At 43.8% G+C, this 24,924-nt stretch overlaps 1 protein-coding gene across 3 annotated transcripts in view; it reads left to right on the top strand.

Annotated features, from left to right (window-relative positions):
- Positions 1–24,556, top strand: part of kat6a (K(lysine) acetyltransferase 6A) — a 66,962-nt gene extending 42,406 nt beyond the window's left edge. Inside the window, exons 8-16 of one of the 3 annotated variants that reach the window (XM_037531708.1) lie at positions 1,145–1,260; positions 4,797–4,938; positions 9,454–9,615; positions 10,452–10,545; positions 11,957–12,188; positions 14,718–14,919; positions 15,643–16,320; positions 17,825–18,071; positions 18,842–24,556. In XM_037531708.1, coding sequence (XP_037387605.1) covers positions 1,145–1,260; positions 4,797–4,938; positions 9,454–9,615; positions 10,452–10,545; positions 11,957–12,188; positions 14,718–14,919; positions 15,643–16,320; positions 17,825–18,071; positions 18,842–22,092 — 5,124 coding nt within the window. In that variant the 3' untranslated portion in view covers positions 22,093–24,556. Of the gene's footprint in view, positions 1–1,144; positions 1,261–4,796; positions 4,939–9,453; positions 9,616–10,451; positions 10,546–11,956; positions 12,189–14,717; positions 14,920–15,642; positions 16,321–17,818; positions 18,072–18,841 lie in introns of all 3 variants that reach the window. The other 2 variants (XM_037531707.1, XM_037531706.1) reach the window with 2 other exon arrangements.
- The last annotated feature ends 368 nt before the right edge of the window (positions 24,557–24,924 follow it).

Genomic DNA, 24,924 nt, shown 5'->3' with positions numbered 1-24,924 from the left:
GTGTGTGTGTGTGTGTGTGTGTGTGCGCGTGTTGGGGAGGGGGTAAGAGAGTGCGTACCCCGGGTTCATTTATACTTCAGGCCCAATGTGAAGCGCAGGTGCTCTGTAGTAATCGCTGTTTCTTTGTCCACTAATTATTAAATATATAAATCATTTTTTTCCCCTGCTAAAATACCAAACTTGGCATTGAAACAGGAAACTTCAGATTTATTTCTGGTCTGTCATTATTGCAGATTTGCCTGTTTCACCAGTAATAATCTCAAATGATAAGATTTAAGTAAGAATTTATAAGTTAATACAGTAAAATAAAAAGTCCATCTGTTTCTCTGATACTCTGTTACCCTGTTCTTCAGTGGTCAGGACCCCCATGGACCCTCACAGAGCAGGTACTGTTTTGGGTGGTGGATCGTTCCCAGCACTGCAGTGACACTGACGTGTGTGTGTTGCTGGTCTGAGTGGATCAGACACCGCAGTGCTGCTGGACTTTTCTCTGTGGCCCACTCCCAAGTGGATGTGTATTTTGGACATTAAAACATGCAAAATGAAGCTTTAATTCTGTGCTGCTATGTGGGCTGTAGGTTGTGACACAGTACACGTCAAAGTTACGTTACCCCATCCGAACGCTCCTCTAGTCCACCTCTTTTTGCCCAGTCGACGTGACTAAGATGTTATGTTTCACGTATGACCTGCTTTTCTGAATCACATTTTTAAATTACAACAAGAATAGCAACAGCAACTCGTACCTTGCTGTTGGGGTCCCTGGGAGGTCCAGCTGTGTCGCTGCACCAGCTGTTTACTTTCTGTTGTTCATTGTTTGTAAATGTGAGTAAAAATTCCCCTCATACACAAACAAACTGACATTTTGTGCTGGAATAACTCAAATAAACACAGATGAGGCTTTTTCATTGTGACTATGCAGCGACGGACCTTGGGACCCCTTCTGACCCCTTCTGACCCGTCTGTGTGTTGTCCATTGAGTTGTGCGAGAGACTGAGAGGTTATGAGGGGCCAGTCTGTCATTTCAGGAGTGTAAACCGTCTGCCTGTATTACTAATCTGCTCTATTGAAAACCTTCCTCTTCTTTCCTCTCATTTCTGTTGTGCTTTTCTGTCTCCCTTTTTTGTTTTTCTTTTCCCCTCTGCAGAAAGTCGGCGTGACTGGGCCTCCGGACCCCCAGATGCGATGTCCCTCCGTCATAGAGTTTGGAAAGTATGAGATTCAGACGTGGTATTCATCGCCGTACCCTCAGGAGTACAGCAGGTACATATTCGCAGAATATACGGCTCGTTCTTTCAGACGCTTCAGGCTTTTAGCTGACTTAGAATTTGCTTTTACCCTAATTATGCTTATTTTATAAAAACAAATTGTTTGACAGTGACCTATTGAAAAGTTCAGTGACCCAGTTTAGCTCATTTAAGCAGAACTACGCCAGCGGGTACATGGCTCGAAAACAGCTTGGAAGAGTTCCCACCTAAAACCACAATTTTCATTGAAATATGTTTATAGAAAATGTGTATTTTGGTAGTGGCAGTTCTTTAAGTTCCAGCCTGATTTTCAGACTTTCATATTTACTTCATATCAACGAGACTTAACTGCTGACCATGTGGCCATGAGGGTCAGGGATGCAGTGTCACTCCCTGCTCTAAAATGCAGGGGTGCGGCCAAAAGAAGACAAACTCCTAGATAGATCAACTCCTAGATCTTAATCTGTCATTCACTTTAAAATAAAGGAAATATGCTTATTTATAAAAATGCACATAAGCAATATGAGCGTCTTTCACAGGTTGAAATTTAGGGTTTGGGACAGACGCCTCTCAATAGAAAGTAACCTATAAATGATGATTTTGTATATATTTAGCTTATTACTAGCTCTATTAAGGCCTTGGCTTTAAATTAATTGTAACATAATCCTTGTAAATGTCTACGGTCTGAATGCTTAATAACCAACTCTTTTTTTCTTTGCTCTGGGACACCAGTTTGATCTAATTAGGTGTATGTATATATATATATATATCTATATATATATATATATATCTATATATCTATCCAGGTGTGTGTGTGTATATATAGATGCTCTCTCTTGTATCTCATATACAGATAATCTCAATCAGTCAACAGTTATTTTAATGTATTTTAACAGAGAAATTATCATTTTAAAGTTAGGGAAATGTGAGAGAGTGTAAAGCTACAGTCAGGCTTGAACGCTTTTGTGCCGATATTCTTTCCATACGTTAAGCCTCACTCAGCTATATTTGGTATACATATCAGAATGTCTCAGACATTTAACGGGACGTTGGTTGTAATAGTCATGAATTACTCTTCTGCTCCCTAAATGAGTATTTTGGTCAAAATCTGGTCATGTGGAAAATAAGGTGGATTGCTTATACGCCCCTCTTGCGTTCATTGTTTTTCGTGGAAACTGCTGACGGTTATCAGAACTAGGTGGTATCTAGGTGCATCCTGTCAGAGTAGAGGGGGTGAGGCTTCAGCTATTTATGCATCTACACTCAGAAGACTGGCCTTTTTTTATTACACAAGTCATTTAAATTTAAGAGTGAATTTTTTTTTTTTTTTGGGGTGGGGGGGGTATTTTTTTGTTAGAGGGCAGCGTGGGAGGCCCTGAGGTCGGTCTGCTGGAGAACATTAAATTGTCAACCAGTCAGTGTAGTATGCAATTAGAGCTCTGTAGAATCAAGACATTTAAAATAAAGACACAAAGTAGGAAAATTCAACCCAATTGGAGGCATTTGATGGAGGGCTGTGTGGCAGGCATTGAGAGAGTTATGAGCCCAACCAGGCTGTAAAACTTTTTTGCTTCTCCATGACTTCTTACACCACTTTGACAGCCTGTCAAACACTAAAAAAGTCGTGAAGCTGAAGTCAGCTTCTTGTTCAGATTTTCCCGCTCCACCTTAAATGCTGCAGCAGTTAAATTCTGGAGCCTCAGGCACTATTTAACAACGATTCGAACAAGAAGCTGGCAAATGAGGAGCTGACTTCTCAGCCGAGGCATTTTACCAAAAGCGATTCTATTCCAGCGGGAAAGTTTCCTGCTGGAGATGTGAGAAAAGCAGCTATAGCTGAGCTGAAGCTTGAAACAGTCAATTAAGTCTGTTTCTATTTATATGTTTAGTCTATACTGGGGCATTAGCACAAACTGAGACATTCACAGCTGAGATGGTAAAACGTTTCTTCAGTTAATGCATATAAAATGTTGCGGTGCTCAAGGTGGTTCGATTTTTGTTTTAAAGGATAAAATGGCTCTCCTTAATGTTTGGGTTGCCACCTGATTTAGAGCGATCGTAAAGCCCTTTGCCTATGTGCTGTGACACTATGTACTTTAGCTACAGCTGCCTATGTTCATTATTCAAACCTCAAGCCAGAGAAGTGAATATTCTGTTCTTTATGGTTTTAAAAAAATGGCCTAGAGCTTCATTTATAGAGAATAATTGCAGTTAAAATATCGCTCAGAAAAATCGCGGTTGGTATTTTGCCCAAATCGTGCGACCCTACCTGACCTATCTGCCTTCTCAAGTGTGTCACATAATTGACAGCACACTCACGTTTGCGCGCTCATGTTCGGCGGGCAAAGTGAAACATGCCTACACTTTAGAGTCTCTTTTTTTTTTTTTTTTTTTTTTTTTTTCCCCCCCAAAATGATTTTTTATTGAAGCAAACCAGCATACAATCAAAATACTTGTACATAAGTCATCCATTTTCACACTTAAGAAGAAATATACACTAAATAACTACACAAATCAGAATAAACAGAATAATAATAATAATAGTAGAAAAATAAAAATTAAAATTAATTTTAAAAAAAATAATAAAAATTAAATAAATAAAAATAAATAAAATTCAAAAAATATATATTAACTCTCAACCCCTTCAACCCCTTTGTTAACTCAGTAAGAGCATTAAAAAAGGTAATGAAAGGTTGCCACCTCTCAAAAAACTTATTAGTAGATCCCCTCAAGCTAAACTTAATCTTTAGTCTCTTTTGAGGTTAAATTTTCATTTCAGGGAATTTTTAGTCTTATACGTTCTTGGTCTTCTTGTGACCAAACACCTGAATAGTGATTTCAGTTTTCGAATACTGGCAAAATGACCAGTTTAACCCACTACTCGGCTTCCTGTGCGCATCCCTAATATTAACATGTATTATTATGTTGTTCAGGTTATATTAATTTGACTTTTTCTTTACTTTTTTCTTTTCATCACCTGTGAAACTGTTGCGTAAAGACAGGTGGTCTTGTTATTGCGAGCAAAATCACTACTGCTGTTAAGTCTGCTTCTCGGTCTGTTATGTAACTCTACAAACACTAGACTTATTTTCCAGTTGGTAATTGTGAGGCTTATGATTCACTGACTGCTATGCATTATTCAGTACCTACTATGAATTATTCAGTAACTACGAACAAACTGTGATGTATGGTTGGTAGTTATGAGAAAGTCTTGACCCACTGAGGGGCTCTTGAGGGTCCAAAAACTGATCCCAGAATGTCATTCGATCACACAAAAGAGCATCAGGCTTGTAAAAAAGGCCCATATACACACACGCAGATCAGGAGAGCGTCATGCCGAGTGGTTTTCTTTTCAGAGGGAGAAATGTGCTCTGTGTAAAAGCAGTGTTGCTGTGTTTGATCTTCAGTTGAATGTTTTAATTCTGTGTTTCTGTGTTTCAGCGCTGTAATAACTGCTTAAAGTAATGACCGTGCTCTCTCTGTCTCTCACCCACGTACTTCCTCTCCCTCTCTTTTTGTCTTTCTTCCTCTCCCTCTTCCTCTCTCCCCCAGACTTCCTAAACTCTATCTGTGCGAGTTTTGCCTGCGGTACATGAAAAGCCGCAGTATTCTGTACCAGCACATGCGCAAGTGCACCTGGTTTCACCCGCCTGCCAACGAGATCTACAGGAAGGACGACGTCTCTGTGTTTGAGGTGAGAAGTCGAGACCTCCTCTTAGCCACAAGCCACGTACAGGTTTGTTTCCATTCAGTGTCAGGACAGAGGGTCATCAGTACTGACTGGCCACTTCATTAAGTCCCTCTGTGTATTCACACTCATTGCCCACTGAACATATAGGAGCACTTTGTAGTTCTACAGTTAGACTGTAGTCCATCTCTGATACTTTGTTACCCTGTCCTTCAGTGGTCAGGGTCCCCCACAGGACCACCACAGAACAGGTAGTGACACTGACATGGATGATGAGCTGTTTAAATTCTCCAGCAGCATTGCTGTGTCTGATCCACTCAGACCAGCGCAACACACAGTAACACTCACCACGTTGGTGTTACTGCAGTGCTGAGAATGATCCACCACCCAAATAGTACCTGCTCTGTGAGGGTCCATGGGGGTCCTGACCACTGAAGAACAGGGTAACAGAGTATCAGAGAAACAGATGGACTACAGTCTGTAACTGTAGAACTACAGAGTGCAGCTATACAGTAAGTGGAGCTGATAAAGTGGACAGTGAGCGTAGAAACAAGGCAGCTGTATGTAATGAAGTGGCTGGTCAGTTTATGTGGGATGAATCGATGACTTTAAACATGACTTCATAATAGAAAATAAACAAATAGACATGTTTACACAAATAAGCATGAAGCCACTGTTGCTCTCTAGATGTCAGTGGTGAAGATTTGAAGGTTCATTCCCACGTCAGTGTTCATTTATAGAAAATTAATGTTTTGATGAAGCTAAAATGTGTTGCTTTTAAAATGAAAAAAATCTTTTTTAGGGTCTAGTTTGAGCAAATCAGATAAATATGATCAGTTACCTACACGCAGTAATGAGAGAAATCACTGTTATTTATTATAAACACTTCTTTTTTTTTTATTTTTTATTTGTGGTAATATACAGATATACAGTCAACAGGCAAAAGAACTATTTCCACATTTGCAAAAAGAAAAAATAAACCAAATAAAAATAAATAAATAAAATAATAAATAAAAATAGAAATAAATAAAGACCAAATACACCACACACATTAAAATAATACTAAACACATTAAATAATAGTCATTTTAAAATAATAAAATAGTTTATAAACACTTTTCTGCCCTTCTATCTATATACGACTTTTATTTTCAGCCTAATCTTAACCTCAAGATCCAAAAAGAATTCATATTACTCCTGTGTTTTATTACTAAATCAGAAGCATTTGTCTTAAAAATATATGAAAACAAAGACACACACACACACACACACACACACACACACACACACACAGAGGACCTAGACGGAGCCTGTACAAATAAACACACCGAGCCATGGCGGGCCAGTCTGTGGCCTACGCCCATATCCTGTCCTTCTGAGCTGTTAAAATGACTCGTCAGAGCTTACTCTTCCGCTGAGATCAGTTCAGGCTTTTTTTAAATATAAAGTGGATCAAATAGTGCCCTAAAATTAGTGTTGTGAGATTTATGGACACACAGGCAGCGCTCTGTATTCATCTTCTGCCATTCTTGAAGGAAAAATAAAAGGCTATCAAGACGTAAACAAGTCTTGACTCACAATTACAGGCACTGCAGCTAAACATAGAAAGGCAAATCTAGTCGACGGGACCACCGTCTACAGATTACTGTCATTTGTGTTTGTTTTTACTTTAACGATGGTTCCAGTCCTACATGGATGTTTGTCAGCTTTGTGCTTATTAGTTTTAGCACACATTGAAACTCTTTTGGCTTAGAGTCGGTTCAAACACCTGAAAGGTATCTCGAGAATGGAAACGCAGTGGCTGGGTGCTTCTACATTCGTCGTGCCCTTTAGCCATGTAAATTCAACTACTCTGAAATTTGAAAACCAGGACTAGATGTCGCATTTTGGCCGACGGTGGCTTAAAATGAGTTATTTTAACATAGAATTAGTAAACGCGCACAATGTGGTTATCTAGCAACCATGCTGATGACATTTAAGGACTTTCTAATGATTTACATTAATTGTATTTTTTAATAAATGATTTTCAACATACAGGGTGAGTCAAAAGTCACAGGACACCGTTTTATTTTATTTCTTATGCTGTCGCAAGCCTCCACGACGCGGTGCGGAAGGTGGTGTTCGTTGCGGATTTTCTCAGCGTACACAATTTGTTTGAGATGACTCCAGAGATAAAAGTTGATAAGATAAATAAAACCTGTCCTGTGACTTTTGCCTCACCCTGTATAGTCTGCGTAAGATATGAGCACTTACAAAGTGACATCATTAATTATATTACAGCTTAATGACATAAAATAAAACATGTGAATAGAAATTCCTGCTGAACGTGACTTCCAGATACTCCAGATATTTTTCGTAGGGGTGAACGGGCTCCGGTAACAGGCTTGACAATGTAGAAGCACACTAAAATGCGTTTTTCATGATCTGGGAAGTAGAAATTATGCAAAAAAGATGAGCTGTTGAATAGATTTAACACATTAATAATAAAATTAAGATTGTATTGATTGTTTTTAAGGTAAAACGTGGTGCTTGGAAGGTTGTAGGGTTTTATTAAAGGGTATCTGAAATGTTGAGAAATATAAAACATACATAAAGTTGTAGGCAACCGTTTGAACACCTCCAGTGCAATTAGATGTTCTGATGATTTTCTGAGTGAAAAGTGAACACGTCCTCTACACAGAAGACACTTAAATGTGAGATTTTTCCACAAACGTAAGTGCAGAATTTGTTTATTTAGTGTGCCGTAACGTTTTGCAAAGGCCACATTCGTCTCATTCATTTCCCGTATATGTTAAATTCAGCAGATACACAACTGCGTGTTGAAATGTGCAGAAGTGTGTTCACTTGTCACTTAGAAAATCAACAAAATGTGGAATTTGACAGGGGTGTCCAAACGTTTGTGTACAGCAGTGTTTGTAAATGTAATATGAGGGGCACCACACTCATCCAGCTTAGTCTCACAGCCGCTGTTGTTGTTCTATAAATAAATCTGCACAGGTTTTAATGTTGGATTGTTCCAAACTTAAATAAAAACATTTGTATTAAAAGCAGTTTGAAAACCTGGGCATCCCCAAACTTTTGACAGGCAGCACGTGCGCATGCCTCTGAACGCCCGTCAGGCTGGTTTCTGAGAGGTTTCGGGTTTCGGCGCTGATACTGACTCAGCAGGAGAGCGGTGTGGATCTAGCCGTTTCTGGCGGTCCGCCCGGATCCCTCCCCCTCCAGAAATGTTTTAGCACAACCCGGACTGTAGCAGGACACACTGCTGCGTTATGTAGGCTGCGCTCCTTCCATGCACACCACTGACCGACGTCTTTATTATGCATATTAATGTTCATCAACCCGGTGAACAAATTGGATCAAAACCGAGAACAATAATGAGCCATGACTATTTTTACTGGATCCGTGGAATTTCACTGGAAATTATTGTTCTGCCCTGGAAATTTCACAGATTTTTGTCAGATTTTCTGCGTGATAATCATAAAACAGCGTCTCAGATGTCAGGCAGCATATCCATAACCGTTTCATGTAATGACTTTCTGTGAAGGGAGCCTTCAGGCTACTTCCAAATCAGATTTTATCACAAAATCTGCATATCTTTTAAATGTGGTCTGCATGTGACATCAGTCTGAACAGAACAGCTCCTAAACCGACCCACATGCACAAAAGAGCAGAGCTTCACGTGTCTCATCCAGAGGTAAACAATCACGACTGCCAACGAATGCCGGTCACTCCCGGAGGATCGGCTTCATCTCCCCCAGCATCACAGGAGCCATCGCGGAGCTTCGCTGACTGACAGCTGGGCTCATCACCCAGAATGTGTCCGAACCGTAAAAAGGGCGCGGCCCCTTCTTCAGTTTGTGTCCTCAGATTCTTTAAACTTTCCTTTCAGACTCTTAGCTGTTCTTTGACGCCGCAGCCTCGCTCTCCTACGGCCGCGTTCGGCTGTTTCTTTAAAATCTCTTTGAGCACGGAGGAGTTTGGATAGATCATTATTAATAACACGGACATCACCATCAGATGTCCATGCCGCAAACGAAAGCATCCCAGAATTGAAAATGTCAGGTTCACTGTATTTATCTGTGCACACACACACACACACACACACACACACACACACACACATCTGTATCACTTATGAAGAAAAAGAATCAAATTTGAACCACTTTTACCTGCTGTGTGAACACAGCCTCCGAGGAACTGGGTCCTTCAGCCATCTGGTTCCAGTCACGTCAAACCACTGAATGACTTGTTGACATCTTACCAATTATATAATGTAGACATTTGGGAAAATCTGTGGGACACCCCTTTAGGCTTTTGCTTTTCTTTGAGGTTCAAGAAGCTCGTCTTGGGTGAAACCTGGTCATCCAGGTTCATTTACTAATTTGTTTGTGCCTTGCCTTAACATTCAGTACATTTCTCTGCATTCCTGTTATTTCTACATATGTAGGTTTAATGTAGGTTTTTCTGATGGATCCAAAAGTGTTTTGAAGATTACAGGTTCTTTTTGTGTGTTTTTCAGGTGGACGGTAATGTCAGCACAATATACTGTCAGAACCTCTGTCTGCTGGCCAAGCTGTTCCTGGACCATAAGACGCTTTACTACGACGTGGAGCCCTTCCTGTTTTACGTGCTCACGCAGAACGACTCCAAGGGTTGTCACCTCGTTGGCTACTTCTCAAAGGTGAGCTCGTTCTGCCCGTTTTTTTCCCGGTGACTGGAGATGGAGCTTGTTAGAAACGTTTGTATGTAGTTTCCAGGTGATTTTCAGCGTAGTATTTGATTCGGAGGTGAAGATTCAGGTCGTGTTTTGGTAATTTGTGTTAATGTGTTGAGCCACACAGTAGTTTGTCTGAGAGAGACACACATTTGATCTCAGAAAAGATGTGTAGAATGCCTTTGTACAAAGCGGGGATTTTATAAAACAGCAACTGGGCTGTAATCAGTCCAGGAATAGATAGGATGCACCTAGATGCCTAGACGTGGTCATCGACACATGAGAGGTGGTAGGTAAATGACACACTTGGAAGAGAGGGAGAAGCTCATTTCATCCGTTTTCATTACTTTTAACGCTGAATTAAAAACATTACGCCTTCAGAAGATTTTCTTATGGCTGTCAAATTTAGTTTCGATTTGTAAAATGTATGATTTTCAGGGATCAGGACCCTTTTTAACAGCACCCTCACTCCCTGAAATAAGTGTCACCCGTTTCATTGGCACAGATTTTTCAAAAATATCTGAAACTTCATTGCCTTTGTTGTCGGTTAATTCTTACGCCTGCAAAATCTCAGTTTAGCAGGAAAAGGAAAAAACACTGTAGGATCTACAAATTTGGAGTGAATGTTATAAAAGCAGATTTTTGTCTTTTGTGTTTTTTTTTTTTTTTTTTAATGTCTTAATTAAAACACCAGTCATTATCAAAACAGTGCCACATCCACCCCAGATTTATTTTAATAGACTAGGATTTGACCATCTTTCTCTCATTGTTTTCTGTCCCCTGTGTTTCTTGCTCTTTTACAGGAGAAGCATTGCCAGCAGAAGTACAACGTGTCCTGCATCATGATTCTTCCACAGTATCAGCGCAAGGGCTACGGACGGTTCCTCATCGACTTCAGTACGTCTGCCAGCATTTTTCTCAGCTTGATGTTCACAAGTGGAATGGTTTATTTATTTATTTGTTTGTTTATTTATTTATTTATTTATGGCAATTGTGGTTTTGCCTTTACTCGTCTCCGAGGTCAAACACACCCGGACTCCTGACTGGTTTTGTACTTCTCCTTTTGCCTTGTTCAGTCTTTAATGACGGAGCCTAATGTATGATTTAGTCACTCGGCAGACTGACTTGGGAAAACACAAACAGTGGAAGCTGATTAAAAGCGACCAGCGAACCTGAAAAGATTCAAAACCTAAAAATAACCTGCTTGGTCAAGCGCCAGTATTACTTGGAGCAACTACCAGGGCAGAAATAGCCACAGTGCTGGTGCGATGTCTGCTTTAAACCCTTAGAAATCTAGAGTAAAGGAAATGTGTAGTTAGTTATGGAATAATTTTCCTTTTACTTTGTTTTCGTTCTATAGTGACCGGTTCGAGACTGGACTAACAGCGTTCTTCTGTTAGTTTTAGATGCCAGTGACACTTAACACACACTCTCTCGTGCTCTGTTTCTTTTATACAGCAGTTAAATAAAGTAATAAATTAATAAACTAAGCCGTGAACGTGGCACTTAATGTTTTAATGTTGGCAATTCCTTCCAATTATAGTTCCTTAACAAGCAGCTTGCTGCTACATCAGAGTAATGAGCTCCGCTCACTCGCTGCACAGCCGGCAGTTCGTTCTCCAGCTCCTTGTTTTGTTCCAGCCGGTCTGTAAAGCTTCTTACAGCCCGTTTACTTTGGCGAATGGTGTTGGGTTCATTTCTGGTTGATTCCAGGTTGTTCAGCTGTTCTTCTGTCACAGCTGCCGACTGAAAAGCTGCTCAGTGGCGACGACAGTTTGGGAATTTAGTGTCGTATCATATTCAGAGTCGGACCAAATCGGCTGTCGGTCAAATGTGGTCTTAAAAGAATCCGTTTTCTGTTTGGGGCAAAGTGAGAAGTAAAAATGTGCACGTGTCTCCTACAGCTGTCAAAGTTGTTACTTAGCAACAGCATCTCGGCGGAGTGATACAGTGTTTGTGACAAAAACTGTGATGTTACGGTGAAGTAACGGCACGGTTACAGCGCTTCTATCAGCTTGCATGACCGGAACTAGCTGTTGTATAAAAGCTTGTAAGGGATGGATTTGCTTTTCATAAAACTACACACACCAAATTCAAATCATAATCAAACGTCTCCTCTTTTCCTGGTGAATGTTGTACGGATTGAAAGAACAGAATTCAACAGAATGTGCTGTAAACATTTAATAAGGAGTAGAAATAATTTATATGAACTTTCAATCTGCTTGTGTTATCACTGCTAACAACTGACCAGTGGTCAGTCAGTCCAAACCAGTGAACTGGGCAATAAAACATTTGTGCACCTGTTTAGGTTACTTGTTGTCCAAGCGAGAGGGTCAGCCGGGTTCTCCAGAGAAGCCTCTGTCTGACCTCGGCCGGCTGTCCTACATGGCTTACTGGCGCAGCGTGGTGCTGGAGTGTCTGCATGAAGTGCGAGACAAGAAGCTCACCATCCGCCGACTCAGCAAGATCACTGGCATTTGCCCTCAAGACATCACAGCCACCCTGCAGAACCTCAACATGTTGGAGTACAGAGGGGGCCGGTGAGAAAGAACATGCATGCATACATACATACATACATACATACTAAGGCAGCATAATGAACAAATACTAGTATTGCAATTAAAGAGCTAAATATTGCCGTTCCTAGTTTTGCAGTATGTTAAGTACAGTGGTGAGAGTGGTCTGCATTATTTAGACAGTCCTTTTATGTTTGTTGGCTTAAATGAATATCGTAATCAGACCATCCACAGAAACATTTCTGATTGGTCCCAATTAGGCTTCGGTGTCAGTATTCATACATGCAAACTCGTTGCCTTTCAGTGGAATTCAGTTTTTAATGCTGAATTCACATGAATGGTGTAAATTGACCTGACTGGCATCACAGATATGGTATTTAATTTTTATAGATCAGAATTATGATCATGTTACTGAAATGTGAAAGGAGAGCACCGTTTTGAGTAGCTTTCAAACGATTTGTGCTTGAAAGGTTCATGTGTGTCAATTCAGGACACCCATGCTGTCTTTCTATCTAAGACCTCAGTGCTGTAGAGATACTCCATCCATCCATCCATCCATCCATTTTCCAAGCCGCTTCTCCGTCAGGGTCGCGGGGGGGTGCTGGAGCCTATCCCAGCGGTCATCGGGTGGAAGGCAGGATACACCCTGGACAGGTTGCCAGTCCATCACAGGGCAGACAGACAGTCACACACACACTCACACCCAGGGGACACACTGTCTGCCCTGCGATGGACTGGCGACCTGTATAGATACTCTAGTGGTTTTTACCCAGATGGGGGAAAAAGTGAATGAATTCCCGACCTGAGCCTCACGTTACGGCCGCATGGCCACAAATCGGATACGTGTCCGATCTAGGACCACGTAGGAAAGTGGCTCAGAGTGGATTTGAGAAGATCCTCACAGCCCTGAAAACATCAGATCTGGGTCACATTCAGGCACAAAATCAGATTTGTGCCACGTCAGCCTGGTAATGTGAACTGGCCTAAATCAACAGCGTGATATACGGTGTCGGAAACCTCAAAAGCGTGTCTGTCTGAGCACAGTGTTAACTGGTGCACGTAAACTTTCATTACATTTTAGCCTCGGAGCTCCAGTGCGTCTCTGCTCCTTTACTGCATTTATGGCAGGAGGGAAATTGTATAAATTATCCCTTTAATTTTTTTGCAACGAATTGTAATCTCTCGGCTAACTGGGTAATCTCCAGCTATGTGGATGAAATCACATGCTCTTCTAGGCTGTGAGCCCAGACATTTGAATCTGCTGCACTAACAGTATAACATACAGTGCACTCGTGGCAGTGCCAGCCTAGTAGCACTGCACGCCTGAGGGAGGGAGCTTGCTTAATATTTTGATAAGCACTAATTTGGCTCTCCAGATCAGGGAAACTCCTATAAGACTGCAGCTGATCAGTGGCACAGCCAAAATATGAGGTCATCACCAAGGCCAGCCAAGACTGACGAGTATGGAGAGGGTGAGAGAGAATCCCTCTCAAGCCCTCTTGTTGAACTGAAACCAGAAACTTTCCCTTTTATAGAGTAATTGGCTAAAATGAAACCTCTCTGATCACCAAGCTTAAAACTGAGGTCCCACAGATGTCGCTTGTCAGCCAAGACGTGCGTTTTAGTTTTAAATCTGCGTCTTAATTTTAGGACTTGACACATGTTTGTCTCAAACCGTGTCGAGTTGAATCTCATTGATTTACTTGTGGTTTCTGACGCTGTATAATGTGCTATTTTCCGTTAAATTGACCAAAAAAGGGTCACAACAGTAGAAGCACTGAAGCCTGAATTTTCTGTCCTCGTCTTGGTGACCTCATAACGGCTGCATTCACGCAGCAGGTAAAAAGTGGCCCAAATCGGATTCTCCAAATGCCTTTTTTTTTTTTGTTTGTTTGGCTGTTCACATTATCTTTTAAATGTGATCTGTATGCGACATCAGTCTGAACAGATCGGCTTCACGTGGCTCGTCTAGAGGTAAACATTCACGACTGCCCACGAAAGCCAGTCGCTCCCAGAGGTTCGACTTCATTTTCACCAGCCATCATAAAACTTCGCTGACTGATATCCGGGCTCATCACCCAGAATGGGTTCGGAGTCTCTCCTAATTTTTTTATACAGAAACTTCAGCCTAAATGTTTGAGGTCAACACACGTGGAGTTGAAATGACGTTAAAGATGCATGAATTCTGATCTGGCTGTTCTGGCTGAGTCAGGTTGCCAGATTGGATCCGCATCCAGTTTGGCATTTCAGTACCACATATGAAAGCCTTTCAAATCAGCATTGAAAATGTCAGATTAAATGTGCTTTTTGCTGTTCACTCTGGCATAAAGATGACACATCTGTGTCTCACATGAAGATAAAGACCGGATTTGGGCCACTTTCACCTGCTGTGTAAACACAGCCTATGAGTGCAGACCTTTTTTTTTTTTTTTTTTGGCCCGCTGCAAATTGTACAGAAATTCTTATTTTTCTTCAGTATTCAGTATTTAGCCACTCTCAATATTTGGCCACTCTCAATTTACCATCTTCTCATTTCTCTTCTTGGCACTCCAGGCTCGTGCTGGTTCGCAGAGAGAAGCTGGTGGCGACTCACATGGCGCGGCTCCAGGCGCGGCCGCGGCAGCTGGAGGTCGACCCGGACTGCTTGCGCTGGACGCCGGTCATCGTCACCAACACGGTAGTGTCCGAGGGGGAAGGGGACGAAGACGACGATGACGAGGAGGAAGAGGACAGAGAGCAGGAAAGCAGCAAAGAGGCGAGTATAAAAATACTCTCGATTTGTGTTTCCGCTGTTTTAACTTGTCTGCTTCCAAAAACACTTTGTTTAAAAATTTGACTGTGTTAAGTGAACTCTGCAAAATATCACTGTGTGTCGAATAATCTCAAGTGAAATAATCTTAAATCTAGTTAATATTTCTGATTTCTTATTATGAGATTTTTGTTGGCATTTGTTTTTGTTTTGAATGAACAGAAAATTATTCTAAACATTACTTCTAAGTAAAGCACGGTCATTTGCCAATACTTCAGATATATAAAAATGTGTGAAATCATTTTATGTTCCTAGAATAATCTTATAATAGCAAATATTGGATGCTAAATAGACTTGAGATGATTTTAGTTGCCATGGTTTCATATTTAGCACCATACCAACTGTGTTAAAATATTTTTACACATACTTTGAAAACTTGTATATATTGGGCAGAAATAAATAGGAATAAAAATAGACATGAATTAGGCAGAAATAGAAAAATAGGCATAAACTACGAAAGAGTAGGAATAAAATGATCTATATTTCTGTTATACATGCTGCTTTTAGCAAATACTCCTTGAGTAATGGTGTCACTCCCTTTTGGGGTGATGCTCTGGAAAGGGGTTTCCTTTGTAATACAAAGTAAGTCAGAACTTCATATGAAGTCACTCTAAACTATTGAATCTGTTGGTTTAACTTAACTCGATGCTTTGGCTTTGTACATTGTAGGCAAAGTCCAGTCACAAAAGTCCTCCACTGTCCTGGAATGTAAGAGCAGAAAGGGAGGAAGATGAAGACAAAAAATGCTTCCCGTCGTTCTCAAACAGCCAACGCTCTCCAGCCTCGTCCCCCTTACACAACAGCCTCCCGAGCCCTGATCACTCACCTGTTCAGGCAAACGGTGAGCGCAGGGGGCGCGGCCGCCCTCCCAAAAACTGGCTGTGGGGAAAAGTCAAAGACCGGCCTCGGCAGGGTCCAGGGCGGCCCCGGAAAATGAGGCCTGACGAAGACGAGGATGAAGAATACAGATCTCCGGGGAACAAGGTGACGGCATCCTCCATCTCTCCACCCACCTTGTTCGCCTCAGACAACGAGCCGAACTCTGCGTCAGAACAGCCTACGGAAATCCCCCGGCACCCTGCGATTCCACCCCAGCGCAGCAGAGGGCGGCCCCCACGGAAAAAGCGAGGCCCCAAACGCAGGCTGAGTGATGAGGGGGAGGAGGGTACGTTGCCAGCAACTGCAAGGCTGAGCGAGACTCTACCTACCCGAGAGTCTTGTTCTAGCGAGAGCAGTGAGGAGGAGGAGGAAGAGGAGGAAGAAGAGGAAGAGGAGGATTTCGATGAAGAAATGGGCACTCGCTCCCCTCCTGTACTGACCAAGCCAACATTAGGGCTCAAATGCAAGGTGGGTGGAAATTGGACAGAGGAACTCCTTTGTTTGTGTACATGTGTCATCATCTTGGGCTATGGCTGCAACAATCACACAACAACGTCATAAAAATGGATTAATGTGGTCATTCAGGCAGATTTGCAATACACTGCAAGAAGCATCGTGGGCAGTCTAGTCTCTTTGCACTAGGTCTGGGTGGTATATCGACTTTTTGCGGTACATCGATATATTTTCAGGACGAAACAACACAGTTTATATGGATATAATTTGATGTAGCGTTAAAATACATAACCCGTTTCTTCTGTAAAGCCGTGCCAGGGTTTACATCTCTCCTCTCACACTCTCCATGCAACCCTGCCACCACTGTCCTTCTGTGCATCTGATGAGATGTGCTTCCATGTTGAAATGTCCTACCAGAGATGAAGCTGAAGTCAACTTCTTTGCCCGCCTTCAGTGTGAATTTTTCCATTCCACCTTAATTGGAGCAGCAGTTTGTCTGGCTCCAGCTTCTTGTTCAGATTTTCCCGGTCCACCTTAATGTAACTGCAGCCCCATTTAAGGGTGAAAGGAAAAATTCTAACAAGAAGCTGGTATAGGAAGCGTGTAGGAAGCCAACGTCAGCCTTGTTTACCATAGTGCACGTTTATAGCTCCCTACATAAAACTACAGGTAGGATATTTTGATGGCCTGAATCACTTTATCAAAAGTGCTTCTTGCACTGAAACGTATAGGTGGGATATTTAGCTGATCTAAGACTAGGTAGCAGTATTAAGGCGAGTCTCCACAGTAGACATGAGGTAAGCATGAATTAACATAAACATGAGTTACCATTAAATCCCCCCATTTGCATGCTCAGTAGGACCACTCGATGCGTAGGACACATTGTTGAAGCCCATGTTCACACTGCTGAAGAAGGTTCTCAACGGTGGTTAAATTGTTTGGAGATGGTTCTGATTTAAAAGAGCAAATTAGAACAGAACTTTTAGCCCACTTAGTGGAACTTACTGAGATGTATTTGGTGTATTGTCATTCAGATTAAAATCATCTCAGTTTTTTTTTTTTTGGTCAATATCCCCGAGCCCTAATTTGCGCTATGCCGGAAGAAACTGCTAGTCACGCAGATGGACCTGGAAATTTGAACTCTTAACTAGTGGAGGCAGCAAAGGGAAAGAAAAGGAAGACACCCAGCATGTCCACAATTTGAGTTAAACCTACAAAAGTAACCGCCTGGTAAAATTCAGCATCAGAGTGGAGATGGCATTTAATAGCAGAACATTGATCATAGATCAATCGGAACATGCCTTGGACAAAAGAAAATTAATTTAAAGAATAGATTTTGTGATTAAAAATGGAAATGACCCAAAATAAAAGTTGTGAAAGTGTAAGAAAGGCGCAAGATGATGTGATCGAGGTTTTTCTGTGTGTTTTGAGAAATGCATGTTGCGTTCTGAACGGAATCGGCGTGTGAAATGTGGAGTCACTTTCGTTAATTCCTCCAAATCTCTGTCCCCAGAAGCAGGTGAGGAAGCGACGCATACGGCAGCGCAATCATCCCCACAGCAGCGTCGTCACTGAAACGATCTCGGAGACTACAGAGGTTCTGGACGAGTCCTTTGTGGACTCTGACAATGAGAGGCCCATGCCTCGGCTAGAGGAGGAGACTCCGTTTGGAAACGCCCTCCGCTGTTACCCACCTGCCCGCAAACACTTGGATCCAGCCCCAAAAAGGGTCCGCCCAGCCAATCTCTCAGAGTCTGAAGAAGATGGTTAGTATTGCCCTTTTTTCTTTTTAGTCATAGTCTTCATCAGAATGATGGACAGTGTGATTAAACACATTTCTTATGGCTATAGTTTTGCTTAGAAAAATAGTTTGAATGGTCAAGGTCATTTAGCTTAATGATCTCTTGAAAAGAGGTGAATTGAGTCAGCGTTTCTAGTCAGATCGGCTGTGGAGGTATCTTGCATGCGCTTGTGGTGGAGGAGGTGTAATGGTGTGTGGCTGTTTTTATTACCTCAGAGTTGAAGGACCTCAGAGTTGAAGGGTTAAATTCTCCAGTCCATGACGATGCAAAACACACCATTAAACAACAGAGCGACTCAAACCGAAGATGTTTCTTGTCTTGACCTGAACCCATTGAAATTCTGTGGCATGGTCTGAAACATAAACAAGAACTGAAACAGTTTAGTGTGGAGGAAATGGCCAAAATCCCTCATAACTGCTGTGAAGGACTGATCAACAAAAATCAGAAAAGAAATGGGTTGAAATCGCTGGCAGTCAAGTTGTACTACTTACTAAATAGAGAGGTTCACATACTGTGATAAACTGTCCATCACTGGGATAAAACACTGTGATCATTGAAGCAATTTGCTCAGTGACATCATTATTTGTATTTCTTAAATGTGTGTAATATAACCCCCCCACCACAACCACGTTCAATTGTTTATGGATTATAACGGGTGCTACAGTTATGTGTTGTGTTTAAGGCCATTTTTGTACTTCTGTTATTGATTATTTATATACCTTCCTCCCCTGCAGATCCCACTCCTGTGCTGAAGCCAGTTGCTGGCCTGAGGAGGCCAGAGAAGACGGAGGAAGGAGAGGTAGTGGAAGCCCCTGTCATCACACCAGAGGCCCCAGTGAAGAAGAAAAAAGGCTGGCCTAAGGGCAAGAGCCGCAAGCCCCCACACTGGACGAAGCGTCCTGGGAAAAAACCTGGTAGTGAGGGCGACCAGGTTGCTGACACCAGCCTGACAGCTCAGTCCTCTGAGGACCCGCCACCTCAAAAGATCAAGGGGAAACCTGGCAGGAAGCCTCGGAGCTATTACCTGCAGCGGGCCCAGGAGGAGGCTGCCAGGCAGGAGCTGGAGCGAAGCCGCCTGGCTCAGCTGCAGTTGGAAAAGCCTCCGCTGGAGGACCGGGCTTGCAAGAGGAGATCCTCCGATCTTGACAGCGAGAAGCGCAAAGACTCAGACGAGGAAGATGATTTCCTCCAAAAGACGACAGAACCGCCCAAACCGAGGAGGCGAGGAAGGCCACCAAAAAACTTGAACCTCCAGCCTCCGGCCCCCAAACCACCCCCGCCTTCAGAGCCGGATGAAGAAGATGAGGTGGAAGATCAAGATCAAGCATGGACTGAGGAGAAGCCTAGCCGTCCACCTTCTCGCACCTTGTCTCAGTCTTCCAGCTCCAGAGTCCCTCAGAGCAGAGACGAGGACATGGCTGACCCGGAGGAGGATGAGGAGAGGGACGATGAGGATCACAGCGACCCAGGCAGCAGGAGAACGGCAGCAGCACCCGGCAGCCGGAGGAGTGACGATCATGATGCAGATGACGAAGGCGATGGCCGGCTAGAGGAGAAAAGTGACTGCAGCAAGCGGAGGAAGAGCCAGGAGTCTGAGGAGGAGGATGAAGAATTGGAGGACGAGGAAGAGGAGGAACAGTCGTCCCCTGCTCGGTCACCGCCCGTGAAAGAAGAACCCCAGACCACGGGGGAAGGTTTTTTAGACATGCAGACGAGCACGGCACAGGAGTACGTCAGTAAGCAGGAAGAAGAAGAGGAGGAGGAAGAGGAGGAAGAACCAGATGAGGTGCAGGAGGTGAAAACCCGTTCAGACGACTCGCAAGATGAACGGCGGCGTCGGGAACAGGAGGAATCTGATGCCGCTGCTGCTGCCGTGGAAACAGTAACATCCATCGCGGTCCCTTCTGAACCACCGGACCTTCAGGCACTAGAAGATAAATCCGTCCTGATGATGGAGACGGAACATCAGCACGCCAGTACTGAGTTCAAGGATGAGCTTAGTAGCCACCATCAGCATGACCACCACAGCAGTGAGCTGGACCTGGAGACCGTCCAGGCCGTCCAGTCGCTCACGCAAGGAGAAGCCCAGGATGAAGAAGCGGAGCAGCACGGTGCGTACCAGGACTGTGAGGAGACTCTGGCTGCCTGCCGTACTTTGCAGAACTACAGCCACGGGGAGGGAGAAGAAGAAGCTCTTGCAATGGTGGAGGACTGTAGTGCTTCTCAGCACAACAGCCCCATGCCTAACCCACCCATGCCCCCTTTAGCCAGTCAGTCTGTACGGTCAGTAAACAGCCCTGGGATGACCCCTGGACCTATGGAGACGGGCACAGGGGTGCCTGGACCTGCAGGGACGGGAGGGGGAACTGGAGGAGGATACACCCAGATAACTCCGGAGCACCCTAGTTCGCTTTCAGCGCCGTCTTTGCAGAACATGGAGACTTCACCCATGATGGACGTCCCTTCTGTTTCGGATCACTCACAGCAGGTGGTGGACAGCGGTTTCAGCGACTTGGGCAGTATCGAGAGCACCACAGAGAACTATGACAACCCCAGCAGCTACGACTCCACCATGGGCAGTGGAGGTAGTGGAGGCAGTGGAGGTGGCATGTCCGTGTCTGTAGCGGCTGCTTCCTCGTCTGCTTCCTCTTCATCCTCCACCCCATCCTCCTCCTCCTCGCAAGGCAACAGCTGTTCCTTCGTCTCCACCCCGGGACTGTCGTCTTCCAGTGCTGCCGTGAATTCCCAGTTAGGTATGGGCAGTTGCAGTTTGATTCAGCAGGCTACTCCTGGCCCAAACAGTGGCAATTCTGGCTCCAATTCTGGTGCCGCTGTCCCACAGCCTCCGCCCCCACCTCCTCCACCCGCAGCAAACACCCCAAGCTGTGGCATTAAGTCTCCACAGAGCTGCGTTATCGAAAGGCCTCCGAGTGCCAGCCAGCAGCAACAGCAGCAGCAGCAGCAACAACAACAAAAGAAGGTTTCCCAGCAGCAGCAACAGCAGCAGCAACAGCCAAACCAACCTCAGACCCAAGCTCCACCTTCAGCACCCCCTCCCCCACCGCCCCAGCAGCAGCCTTTATCCCAGTGCAGCATGGGAAACGGCTTTGCCTCCACACCAATGATAATGGAGATCCCTGAAAGCGCAGGGAGCAGCGGAAGTGGACGAAGTCTCTACGACCGCATGGGCCAGGACTTTGGTGCTGGAGGCTACGCCCAGCCATCGGCCACCTTCAGCCTGGCCAAACTCCAGCAGCTCACCAACACAATCATGGACCCCCACGCCATGCCTTATTCTCATTCAGCTGCCGTCACGTCTTACGCCACCAGCGTCTCTCTGTCCAGCCCGGGTTTGGCTCAGCTTGCTTCTTCTCCTCACCCTCCGCTTCCACAGGCCCAGGCTACCATGACCCCGCCCCCCAACCTTAGCTCTGGCTCCATGAACCTTGGCTCTCCTCTAATTCAGTGCAACATGCCGGGGGCAAATATTGGCCTTCCTCCGCCGCCCCACACCCAGCGTCTCCAGGGTCAAATGGCCACAGTAAAAGGCCACATCTCCATCCGCTCCAAAGCCTCCCAAATCCCTGCCGGGTCCCCACACCAGCAGCAGCTTTACGGCCGTAGCTCCGGCCCGGTGGCCATGCAGGGCTCCCCTAGGACTCTAGCTGTCCAGCGTGGCATGATGACCAATCTCATGCCCACTCCAGCCGCCTACAACTCCATGAACATGAACCCCCTAAATGCGGCCATGTCGGCCGGCTACCGAATGCCCCAGCCCATGATGAACAGCGGTTACCACGGCAACCCGCCTTACATGAACCAACCGGCCCAGTACCCCATGCAGATGCAAATGGGCATGATGGGAGGCCAGGCGTACCCCCAGCAGCCTATGCAGCCCAATCACCACGGCAACATGATGTACGCAGGGCCCTCGCACCACAGTTACGCCGGAGTCCCCAAACAGTCGCCTTACATGAGCAGATGAGCAAGTTAGCATAGAACATGTGCAGAGAAAGAGAGGAGAGTGTTGTGAAAAAGAAAAGACATTAATCCCCCCTGCAGAATTGGACTCGCATACTCTCTGTATTGTTTTCAGAGCGCACCCGTCTTCCCAGGCCCTTGGCAATGGTGGCTGGCTCGAAGCGGGTTTGACGTGTGGGCGTGGCGGGACAGGAAGGTGCAGCAGCTGCGGAGGTTTCAATGTTTTAACTTCTCTTGTATGTTGTGGTCATTAAATTCTGTCCCGGGGGTTTGGCTCCCTCAGAGCCTCGCCCAGCAGCTGTGGCTGAGCTGACCCAAGGCGGGGAAACGGTGTGAACGGACAAGTATCGCGACGTACCAACGGGGCGGCACACTCTCCCCTCCGAACAGCATCCACTTGCGGAGCGGAGGAAGCAACCAAGCAGCTGCAAGGAGGAAGAGGACCTTAATTTTTCCGAACGGGGAAACTTACATTTGACGTTGTTGGCGAACATGCACCGAACCATGCACACGGTCTTTGGAATTGATATAGGAAGCCTTACCTGAAAAAAATTGACAAAACAGTTGTAGATGGACTTTGCTCTTTTATTATTATTATTATTATTATTGTTATAATTATTATTATTATTATTACCACCTTTTGTTTATTTTTTAAATACGTTCTCGTTTTTCGGATGACAGTTGAACTGCTTTGTGTTTCAGTCTAGCCTCATGCTTAGTTTAAATATATATAAATATATATGTGTGGCTATACTTTGAGGGGGGGATCCACACATTTTTTGCTCTTATAAACATTCTCAACCATAGAACACACACACACACACACACACACACACACACACACACACACACACATTTCTAAAGCCACTTCAGAGTCAAGGTGGAGGCACTTCTGTATGTGTGTGATGTAGAGCCGTCACGGAGACACCATGAAAAGTATCCAGTAATCCGTGTCTTCCCAGTTTGCAGTATAGGACCGCATGTATTCTGATTCGGTAAAGGCCGGCAGAGGAAAACGGAGGCTCCGTATAGAGTTGTATGTCCATAAGTAGCGAGAGAAAGTACCGAACTAGGACGGGCGGACTGGGCCGAACAAGTGCGCCTGTGAAACTCTTAGATGTAAATATTCTGGTACTTCCTGATTCACAGCACAGACTCCCGAAATGTAACGTGAGCACCCTTCGTCATAGACACTCCACTAGAGGGCAGTCGAATCAAGGGAGAATTTACACGGTGGAAATTTCGTTTTTTGCCTTTTTTTTTTCCTTTTTTTTAATTTTATTTAAACGACCATGCAAGAGTGACCGCTACGTCTGCGTCCCGTACGCGCCGGTATCGCTGTACGTTTAACCCACTGCAGTAAACGATGGCTTATACTGTCACAACAGATCACGGACTGCTTCGTTAGCGCTTCGTACCGCAGGAGACGTGGATAGTCCGCGGCGGCGCGCACCGAGACTCGCGCCGGCATCTCCGTTAATGTGCATGTCGTACAGGGACGGTTACCAGTATAGGACAAGGGGCAGAGAATCTCCTGCGTATTCAATGTCCAGTATTCTGTCGATATGAGGATTCTTTCTTAAGACCTGATGTTTTCATATTTGTTATTTGTGTGGTTGTTTTTTTTTTTTTGGGTTTTTTTTTTTGTTTCGTTTTTTGTTTTTTCTGTTTTGTTTCTTTTAATTTTCTGAATTTTATCAGACTGGGCAGCTTTCTTTTATGACACAAGCTGACTCTTTTTGACTTTAGCAAACTTATTGTAGAGAAAATGTTTTTTCTATAATATAAAACAAAAAATTCTGACATGGATATTGGTACTGTCATTTTTTTCACTTCTGTTTCAGGAAAAAAAAAAAAAACTACATATTTTTTAGCTCAACTCTTGGGGTAATATTAAGAAATTCAAAACTAAAAAAATAACAGCTCACTTCTAGTGAATAAGATGCCTTTAACCTTTCCATTCCATCTCATCTCTAGAGTTTTCTATCTTTGTGTAGTATATTAATGCTATTTTAAAACAAAAATGAAACGACAAATATCTAAAGGTCATTTCGCCTTTTTTTTTTTTTTTTTTTTTTTTTTTTTGGTTTCCCCCTTAAATTTTTATTTTTTTTTGGTTTATTTTTTTTTCTCGTGTGTGTGTATAGGACGACTTCCGTACATCTAAGAGGCATGTAAAAATGAGCTCAGTATGTTTCTGTCTGTTTATATTGCTTCCCTTTTTGTATCCTTTGTAATTGTACATGGTGAGTTGTAAGCTAAGAGAGAGTGCGGTAGATGGAGAGAAAGCGGAGCAGTGGCAGGACGCTCCTTAATGGTCAGTAGCACCTGCCTTCCTCTCTCTCCTCTCTATTTCGTCCCTGTATGTATTTCCATTTATTTGTTCCTTTTCTTTATTTCTTAGCAAGTACTTTCAAAGAACTCTGTACATTTTAACATGAAACAAAAATAAATTATGTTGAGCCATTTCACTTGTTCTCTGTATTCTTACTCTGCTGAAAGGAGCGCCGGGCAGGTGGTGGTCGTGGTCATCTATCCACCTTTAGGCCACTGTATTAGATCTGTTTTGTAGAAAAAGAGGAGGCTGTTCTTTTTGTGGGATGTTCAGATTTAATCAAACTGCCAATCATTTTTTTTTCCCCTTAAATTTTTCTGTTTTAAGCTGTAAAATGGGAAAAATAAAAACTAATTCGTGCCCCCCCCCCTTTAGTGTCTCTAGTCTACTGTCTTTGGTGAAAACCAGTCCATGACCCACTAAAGTGTGGGGCTTCTGCTATGGACACACCCACTCCCACCACTGCTTCTTTACCCCCCTGAAGTCGCTTGAAAGTGTTGG

The sequence above is a fragment of the Pygocentrus nattereri genome, chromosome 20 (assembly GCF_015220715.1).
Source record: "Pygocentrus nattereri isolate fPygNat1 chromosome 20, fPygNat1.pri, whole genome shotgun sequence".
NCBI classification, from domain to species: Eukaryota; Metazoa; Chordata; class Actinopteri; order Characiformes; family Serrasalmidae; genus Pygocentrus; species Pygocentrus nattereri.
The sequence above is the reverse complement of the archived record's forward strand: the minus strand, read 5'-3'. Positions and strand labels throughout refer to the sequence as shown.